Source organism: Haliotis rubra, unplaced genomic scaffold (assembly GCF_003918875.1).
Source record: "Haliotis rubra isolate DU_JTF1 unplaced genomic scaffold, ASM391887v1 Scf81, whole genome shotgun sequence".
Lineage (NCBI taxonomy): Eukaryota > Metazoa > Mollusca > Gastropoda > Lepetellida > Haliotidae > Haliotis > Haliotis rubra.
This window is the reverse complement of record NW_025767535.1, coordinates 1,665,463-1,675,806: the sequence shown is the minus strand read 5'-3', so window position 1 is coordinate 1,675,806 and position 10,344 is coordinate 1,665,463. Positions and strand designations below refer to the sequence as shown.

Genomic DNA, 10,344 nt, shown 5'->3' with positions numbered 1-10,344 from the left:
GGGAAGCATCTGTGGTGGGTCCTGTGTGGATATCTGGGGTGGGTGGTGTGGAAGCATCTGTGGTGGGTCTCCTGTGTGGGATATCGGGGGTGGGTGATCAGTGTGGGAAGCATCTGTGGTGGGTCACCTGTGTGGGATATCTGGGGTGGGTGATCAGTGGGAAGCATCTGTGGTGGGTCTCCTGTGTGGGATATCTGGGGTGGGTGATCGGGTGTGGGAAGCATCTGTGGTGGGTCTCCCTGTGTGGGATATCTGGGGTGGGTGATCAGTGTGGAAGCATCTGTGGTGGGTCACCCTGTGTGGGATATCTGGGGTGGGTCATCAGTGTGGGGAAGCATCTGTGGTGGGTCTCCTGTGTGGGATATCTGGGGTGGGTCATCGGTGTGGGAAGCATCTGTGGTGGGTCTCCTGTGGGGGATATCTGGGGTGGGTCATCGGGTGTGGGAAGCATCTGTGGTGGGTCTCCTGTGTGGGATATCTGGGATGGGTGATCAGTGGGAAGCATCTGTGGTGAGTCTCCCTGTGTGGATATCTGGGGTGGAGTCATCGGTGTGAGGAAGCATCTGTGGTGGGTCACCTGTGTGGGATATCTGGGGTGGGTGATCAGTGTGGGAAGCATCTGTGGTGGGTCTCCTGTGTGGGATATTTGGGGTGGGTCATCAGTGTGGGGAAGCATCTGTGGTGGGTCTCCTGTGTGGGATATCTGGGGTGGGTGATCAGTGTGGGAAGCATCTGTGGTGGGTCTCCTGTGTGGGATATCTGGGGTGGGTGATCAGTGTGGGAAGCATCTGTGGTGGGTATCCTGTGTGGGATATCTGGGGTGGGTCATCGGTGTGGGAAGCATCTGTGGTGGGTCTCCTGTGTGGGATATCTGGGGTGGGTGATCAGTGTGGGAAGCATCTGTGGTGGGTCTCCTGTGTGGGATATCTGGGGTGGGTGATCAGTGGGAAGCATCTGTGGTGGGTCTCCTGTGTGGGATATCTGGGGTGGGTCATCGGTGTGGGAAGCATCTGTGGTGGGTCTCCTGTGTGGGATATCTGGGGTGGGTGATCAGTGTGGGAAGCGTCTGTGGTGGGTCACCTGTGTGGGATATCTGGGGTGGGTCATCAGTGTGGGAAGCGTCTGTGGTGGGTCACCTGTGTGGGATATCTGGGGTGGGTCATCGGTGTGGGAAGCATCTGTGGTGGGTCTCCTATGTGGGAGATCTGGGGTTGGTCATCGGTGTGGGAAGTATCTGTGTTGGGTCTCCTGTGTGGGATATCTGGGATGGGTGATCAGTGGGAAGCATCTGTGGTGAGTCTCCTGTGTTTGATATCTGGGGTAGGTCATCGGTGTGGGAAGCATCTGTGGTGGGTCACCTGTGTGGGATATCTGGGTTGGGTGATCAGTGTGGGAAGTATCTGTGGTGGGTCTCCTGTGTGGGATATTTGGGGTGGGTCATCAGTGTGGGAAGTATCTGTGGTGGGTCTCCTGTGTGGGATATTTGGGGTGGGTCATCAGTGTGGGAAGTATCTGTGGTGGGTCTCCTGTGTGGGATATTTGGGGTGGGTCATCAGTGTGGGAAGCATCTGTGGTGGGTCGCCTGTGTGGGATATCTGGGGTGGGTCATCAGTGTGGGAAGCGTCTGTGGTGGGTCACCTGTGTGGGATATCTGGGGTGGGTCATCAGTGTGGGAAGCATCTGTGGTCGGTCTCCTATGTGGGAGATCTGGGGTTGGTCATCGGTGTGGGAAGTATCTGTGTTGGGTCTCCTGTGTGGGATATCTGGGTGATCGGTGTGAGAAGCATCTGTGGTGGGTCTCCTGTGTGGGATATCTGGGGTGGGTGATCAATGGGAAGCATCTGTGGTGGGTCTCCTGTGTGGGATATCTGGGGTGGGTCATCAGTGGGAAGCATCTGTGGTGGGTCTCCTGTGTGGGATATCTGGGGTGGGTCATCAGTGTGGGAAGTATCTGTGGTGGGTTGCCTGTGTGGGATATCGGGGGGGTGATCAGTGGGAAGCATCTGTGGTGGGTTGTCAGTGTAGTCTGTTTGTGACGGGTCGTCAGTGTGGTCTGTTTGTGGTGGGTCGCCTGTGTGGTCTGTGGAGGGTCGCCAGTGTGGTCTGTTTGTGGTGGGTTGCCTGTGTGGTCTGTTTGTGGTAAGTCGCCTGTGTGATCTGTTTGTGGTGAGTTGCCTGTGGTCTGTTTGTGGCGGGTTGTCGGTGTGGTCTGTTTGTGGTGGGTCGCCTGTGTAGACTATCTGTGAGTGGGTTGCCTGTGTGGGAAGCCTCTGTGGTTGGTCGCCAATGTGGGCTATCCCTGGAGGATCGCCTGTGTGAGTTTTTTCATGGTTGGTCGCCTGTGTGGGTTATCTGAATTGCCAAATTAGATTCCTTGTATCTGCCAAACAAACTGTATAACAACGTTATATTTGGTTTTCGAAAAAATAATTTTCTTATTTGTTTTCAGTGCAAAACCAAAGGGTTGTGGTCAGAATAAAAATAAAATATAATAAAACTCAAAATTCAGAAGTGATTTCTTAAAAGAATAGCTGGTGAAAAGGAAAAACAAATTTGACCAAGTGTTTTTGTTGACCTGCTCTGGTTTCTGTCACAATTTTCTGAAATATTTGTTGGCAGTTAACTATGATATATATCAGGTATACTAGTAATAAACCTAAACATGGGAATTAGAAAGCGGTGACAACCTGAGCACAAAACCTGATTTCATCTGACACACTGGGGTGAACATATATTTATCTTGTACCACATCTTGTATGTGACCTGAATGACATACTCTTTGCCGAAGGGATGTAGGATAGAAACTAGTCATGGTTCACTGGGTGGAGAGCAGCATATCATCGACACACAAAGGTTATCATCACCACCATCATCATCATCATCATCATCATCATCATCCCATGAAGATTCGGGTTAAAATTGACCTTCAGTAACCCATGTTTGTAATAAGAGGTGACTAATGGGATCGGGTGGTCAGGCTCGCTGACTTGGTTGACACATATCATCGTATCCCAATTGCGTAGATCAATGCTCTTGCTGTTGATCACTGGATTATCTGGTCCAGACTCGATTATTTACAGACCGCCGTTGTATATCTGGAATATTGCTGAGTGTCGCGTTAAACAACATACAAAGCCGGAAACAGACAGTTTCAACATGGAAATGTAACTATGCAGCAGTCCATTACAGCAATTGAATTCAAATGTTCTATTCACGAGAGTATTAATGACACTTTGAAAAGCCTGATTGATTCGACACTGATATAGAATTTGTATGAAGCCACGATCACCGCGAAAGTATTCATTTAAAAGCTTAACAGTTTGATAGGCAGGTAGCTATTGGTTTAGGAAATGACTGTTCGGTTTGTAGCTTTCTAGAAAAACGAATATATCAATAACAGACGGCATAAAACTAAACTCACTAATTCACTCTTCATCATCATCATCATCATCAACAACAACATCAGCATCAGCTTCATCATGGGCCTGTTTAACAAAGTATCTTAGCAATAAGTATAATCGCATATGTATATATTACTGCATCTAACCAAAGTAGCACTAACATCACATTTGTGAACAAGGCCCAGCTGTTTCATTCCTCTGGAAATGGACCAATGTCTTTTCCAAGCTATTAATTTCTCAAAGTTAAAACCAATTTTAAATATCTAATGCCTTTCAACTTGTCCTACTGGTGAAATATTTGCTTGTCTAACACATGAGAGAAAGATGACCAATATTTTACAAGAAAAATCATATTTAGCTATGATCTGACAGAACAGCATCAAGAAAACCTGTCCAATCTCATTTGCAAATATATATCAGTCATATAGCTAATATAGGAATAGGTATAATTTGGTTATCAGTTATTCATATGTCAGCTGTTATGTCACAGGCTGGGCTGAGGTGAAATGGGGTTAAATGTCGCATTCCAGATCATTGCACGTATATATCAACATGCATGATTTTGTCTCCGTACTTGGGAACCGATGACATTTGAAAAAGCAAAGACAGAATGTTCATGCACTGGATTCGTCAACAAGCTCAGAAGAACTTATATGAAGACAGTTCCACTTTACATAGATATATGAAACAGTATCATGACAAGAAAAGATGATATCTAAAATGAAAGTAGATGGTATGACATGTAGTCGGAAACTTAAAATTAAAATCATGATGGTTGTATACATTCATGGCATCTGCAGTCGGGATCCATAGTAGTATAGCTTTGAGAATTATAGGTTTTAGTGTATGACTTGCTCAGTTAGAGCGCCTAGTTTCAATTATAAATAGATGGACTGATTTTAAGATATGTGATTGAATTTGTGGGTCCGTGGAAGACGTTCCGTATAAGATTGTTTCTAATGAAAAGCCATTGGTATAATAAAATTTATTTATTCTTACAGCATCAAATCTGGGACATACAAAGAAATAATGACATGTGTCAACCCAATCAGCTAACTTCTGTTAGTGGCCTATTATGAGTGAGCGAGGTTTGTTTTACGCCACTTTTAGCATTATTTCAGCAATATCAAGGCAGTTTACGCTAGAAATGGGCCTGACATAGTTCCCATGTCTGTAATTAAACCTGAATTCTTGGCTTTATGGCAAATGGGTAGGCTACCCCGCACCGGACTCACACGACAAAACTGGGTTGCTGAAGATCAGTTCTAATTTGATGCTGAGGGGTGGAGACCTTGTTGTATCTCCTTAATACTGAGACACAGGCAGGAAATAACAAGTAAGATCTTGGATGGGGATCGAACCCTCCAACCTTCTCTACCCGCTGAACTAAAGACATTTTGTTTAGGAATACATCAAAGACAAGTTGATAATGACAGTACACAGGTGGGAGTCGTTGACCAATTTGTCAGCGTTTACCCATCACATTACTTAACACAACACCACCAATCTGAGGGTTTAATGGTGCTTGCACTGGCTTACCATGTTGACCTAACATGAAGTAGAAAGATGATAATTATCATATGAGAGAGAGAGAGAGAGAGAGAGAGAGAGAAAGAGAGAGAGAGAGAGAGAGAGAGAGAGAGAGACAGAGAGAGAGAGAGAGAGACAGAGAGAGAGAGAGCATGTGTGTTTAAGGTGTGTGTGTGTGGGGGGGGGGACACAATGTGGGTAGCCCAGATTGCCAGGTACCCCAGGGGGTGGGAGCAGCTTCTGTGTCCTTGAGTCATGTGACCCTGGGTGCGTGAGCGGGTGACGAGGAGGGGGATTATCCCAAGTGTGACACTGGAAAGGTGATGAGGCTTAGTTACATGTCTGACAAGCACCTGTTGACTTGGAAATCTTTCTTGGGTATCCATAGCTGAAAGCACCTTGACTGGAGCTATTTGAATTTCATGGGTCTTCTTTCAACGTGATGTCAACTTCTAGTGTGAAATGTTTATGGACAACAGCTTAGGACAAACTTATCATGGCGTTTTGTATTTGTGAGAATATAAAATACATAAAGGACATGCCAGATGTTTTTTAGGTCTCTGGGCATTCATAATCTCTGAATATATATATATGTTTGAAAGAAACAAATAATTACATTTAAATTAAAAAGGAGCCCCATTGAGATGGAGATTCAGAACCAGTGGAAATCTAGACTTGCTTCATTTAGGCTTTAGACCAGTGAAGATCCGGGGTAGAATAGGTCTTCAGCAACCCATGCTTGCCACAAAAGGCGACTATGCTTGTCGTAAGAGGCGACTAATGGGATTGGGTGATCAGGCTCGCTGACTTGGTTGACACATGACATCGGTTCCCAATTGCGCAGATCGATGCTCATGTTGTTGATCACTGGATTGTCTGGTCCAGACTCAATTATTTACAGACTGCCGCCATATAGCTGGAATATTGCTGAGTGTGGCGTAAAACTAAACTCACTCACTCATTTAGGCTTTAACATTGTAGATAGGGCTGGGCAGAGGCGAATATATAATGTGTTTCAGGACTGTTGGGCAGACGAGCTGAAACCGAGCTGAAACCGTCCCCCTCTATGAGCAGGAGATGCTCCAGATGCCCTCATATTAAAAGTCTTGTCAACATTTGTTAACAAACATTGACACCTTGTTGACGCCTCACCATTAGGATCATTTCAACCATATTTGGCCCTTGTCAATTTGACTTAAAAGAATTTTGAGCTGTTTAGAACTTGTCAAAGCCTTAAATATTTTTGTCTTGACCTTGCAATTGTCAGACTGATTTAGCAAAAAGTTGAGGAATCATTTTCACCCTGTCACATTGACTTGCCAGTAGGGACAATGTAAGATGACATATTTTCAAGGGTTTTTGGCCAAAATAATTATAATAAATAATACACATGGATATTATCAGTGTTTAAAACTCCCAAAATTCCGAGCCAGACAGCGGACTGGTAACTTTAAAAAAGTACCAGTCCAGATACAAACTTCCCGTCCGGTTTTCAACAATAATAAAAAACTGTGACCGCCATTTCCAACTCGCACAAACTCCATTCACTGTTTGTAGGCATCGCAATGAACTACATAGCACTAACAAGCTATGCACCGAGTTTAGGTAAACTGAAAGTACATGATTGTGATTGGTTATCGTAAAATGAACTGTCCAATCGTAAGTAGTTTAACATAATCATCATAATACCATAAACACCTCAAACTGACGACAAGAGAACCTGTCTGATATTATGAAATATTTACTCTTAGGGGTAAAAATATCTACCAGACCTCCGGACAGGCTACTTTTGAAATTTGACCGTCCGAGATAAAAATAGACCGTTCCGGGCGGTCGGGCAGGCGGGAATTTTAAACGCTGATATTATGTTAAATTTAGAAATAAGGTCAGACAAAGTTTATTTCTTGGTTTACAGATTTTTGTCCTCAGAAAACCTAAAGGCAGGTGGGAAAAAAATAAAAAAGTAAAAATCACTAGTCAAAATAATTTTCCTTTTAAATACTAAAAGTATTTTATTTTTGGCAATTTATGAAGTGTTTATTGGGCAAAAAACAATCAAATTTTGTTGTTGTAAGTTTACATTTTTGGCCAATAAAAACATGACAATTTTATTTTTTGAGCGGGGAAATTTAATTTGTATTGTTTTTTCTTATTCTTGAAAAAAAATTGCCCGGCGGATCCGTAAAACAAGAAATAAAATTGGTCTATCCTAACAAAAATATAAAAATGTGTTTTTATAATACAAGAATATTAGCTGTTTACTAAGTGAATTGACACACAATCACTATTAAATGGAAAATATGTAGCTACCAGGATTTTGATGTTTGGTGACAAATCTCTGACACAGATAACTGAATCACCACTTGGGGCATGGACAGCAGGCAGTATTCTATGCAAACACTGCCACATGTCTGACCAATGTCCACTTCCCACAGCACTGGACTTAACACCTGGGGCAGCTTGTCAACACTTCCCAGAAGAGCACAAACACCCACCTCCTCATGAGATCAATTTGTCAATATCCAGATGACAGGTGTCACTCACTGTCATGTACATTTTGTATTGAACAGGAGTGAAACGTGGGTCTGCATTAGAAAAAAATGTTTTTCCAGACATCCTCAATATCAGTGATAGGATTCTATGTTTCTTTAATAACAGAACATCTCTATGCCAGTCACTCTCCAATACCTTGATACTTTGATGAAGCAAAAGATGATTCTCTCGTTCTCACTGAAAATTCTAAATGGTTCAACAACCAGTACCATAATTGCTTGATGAGTGAATGCTTAAAAGTTAATTTAACTTTTTGAATTTAATAAAACTGGTTGTTGTGACTTTTTCCTGTGACTTTTTTCCAAGCCAAAAATCGTGACTTTTTTCCGTGATGTTTTTCCTGTGACTTTCTTTCTGATCTCCCCTTAAAACACTACTATCTCACTACTATTTCAGACAAAAAAAATAACAGAAAAGTAGACATAATTATCATAAAACCCCAATTATTTTACATAAATAAGCATGGTGTTTCCCTAATAACTCCACAAAACAAACAACACACACTTCTCTCAAGGCATCTATTCATCCATTTTGAACTGGCTAATGAAGATATGACCAGTTCTGTTATTTACTTGGCGCCAGAGTACGAGAATGAGCTGAGAATAATTGCCTTTGTTGATCAGTGTAATTAGCAAGGTCAAGGTCCAGATCTTCAGATGAATATCATTGGTTCCTCCATTCTGGAATTCTACAGATAAGCTTGTCCTGTAATTGGTGCTAACAGAGAGTGATAATGGTAAATTTGGGTTCTTGGAGAGTTCTGGCCAGCAGAGAAAGCAGCATATCTCTCATTACCAGGCAATTCCTCTATGACTAGCGGAGTGGTGTTATCTAATACTGCTGTAGAAGAATGGCGGTGGTTGCTCCTGGTTTAGAGTACCACATTCAGGGGTGAACGGACTGAACAACAGTAGCGGACTGTTCCACATTGGGCAGAGTGAACAGGTCTGCTTAAGCAAACATTTGTGGATGGACTGAAAATAAACATAATCTGTGGTAGTTTATTGAAAAAGAGATCACCGTTTTATCTTTCTCTTGCTGTAGGAATCTGTGAGTGAGTGAGTGAGTGAGTGTTTCTGCCTATATGTCTGTCTCCTTTTAGTTTAATTGTTGTTTAACGCCACACTCAACAACATTCCAGCAATATGACGGCGGTCTACAAATAATCAAGTCCGAACCAGACAATCCAGTGATTGACAGCATGAGCATCGATCTACCCAGCTGGGATATGATGACATGCAACAACAATGTCAGTGACCCTGACCACCTGATCCCATCGGGACCCTTTTATATGACAAGCAGGAGTTGCTGAAGACAAATTCTAACTCGGATCTGCATGATAACCTTTGTGTGTGTGTGTGTGTGTCTGTCTGTCTGTGAATCAATCTATCTGCACAAACACACGATGATAACACTCTTCCATGTCAAAGGGACACAACTCTGCCCAGCAACTTGCAGCACCAAGGATGTGTGTCACCCCCACCCCCATATCATCCTCCTGCCTCAAACTCCCTCAAAGGTTGAAAGATTCCTCTCAGATCTTCTGCATCTTGGTACAGTTCGACATTGGCAAACATTCCACCTCTGGCACAACTCCACACAATCAGAAAGCCATTGTTACGTAATACAGTTCATCGCAGACACACTGCCATAAGAGCAACTCAGATAAAGGCTAGACTATGTTTACCACTACAATCACAGTTCTTGTGACATACATATTAACAGTAAAGTTAATGAGGGAGTGAGTCTAGTTTTACGCGGCTTTTAGCAATATTCCAGAAATAGCACGGTTGGGGGACACCAGAAATGGGCTTCACATATTGTACCAATGTGGAAATCAAACCTGGGTGTTTGGCATGACGAGTCATTTTTTTTACCACAAGGCTACCCCACCGCCCCTTGTAACAGTAAACCCAAGGTTGCTTTATATTTATGTCTTCAGCTTAACGCAACTGTAAACTTACATCCTTAACAGCTCCAGTTTGTGAGGTGAAATTGGGTTTAACGTCATACTTGAGAATATTTCGCTCATATGACGACGTGCATGTGTGTGTATGTGTATGTGTGGCTGCTTGTACTAGCCCAGACTGAAGCTGGTTTTATAGTGCTAGCCCACTGAAATACCATACCGCAGTGAAGCATGAATACCCCACTCAGACACATTATACTGACTCCGAGCCGACCAGTCCTTGTTGTACCCATTAATGCCGAGTGCCAGTCAGGGACCAACAAGTACCATATTTTAACATCTTTCGGCATGACGCGGTCGGGGATCGAACCCGCGACCTTCCGCTCTCCGGAGATGTGATGATGATACATTATACATACTGGGTCCGATGTATTCCACAGCTGAAGCGCCTCAATCATTAGTTTAAACATTTAATAATGCACTGATCACTTCTACTGACATTAGTAGTGTTCCGATTAATTGAAATAATCAAAGATTGGTCGCAGTGTCCGAATGACCAAGCAATCGATCAGATTTTCTGATAATTGAACACAAACGATTTTGGAACTAGTGTTTTAGTGTATGAAATACTTGACGATTGAACATATCGTAGAAGTTGTCAGGGCCTGAAAACATGTTTAATTCTTAGAAAGCTCACTTCACTAACTGAAAAGTCATGACTGAATATTTCTTGAAGACTCTGGGCAGTTTATGTTTATACTAGTCATCATTTTAAAGTAGCAAGTTGCATCATTTTACACTGGATGTGAAATGTGCAAATGCAGTTTGTGCAGTTTCTAAATAAAGCAAAAAACAACAGAGAACCATGTTTAGCTTATCTGCAATAACAACCTGTATAGGAAAATCTAAAAAATGATGCTAACCAATTTTTTCGATGATTGCTTGTTGGTA

The 10,344-nt window shown here is 42.9% G+C and overlaps 1 protein-coding gene across 1 annotated transcript; it reads right to left on the bottom strand.

Moving 5' to 3' along the window:
- Positions 1–265: 265 nt before the first annotated feature.
- Positions 266–676, bottom strand: LOC124261817 (uncharacterized protein DKFZp434B061-like). The gene has a single exon (XM_046696194.1). The coding sequence runs from the start codon at positions 674–676 to the stop codon at positions 266–268; it is 411 nt and encodes a 136-aa protein (XP_046552150.1).
- Positions 677–10,344: the final 9,668 nt, after the last annotated feature.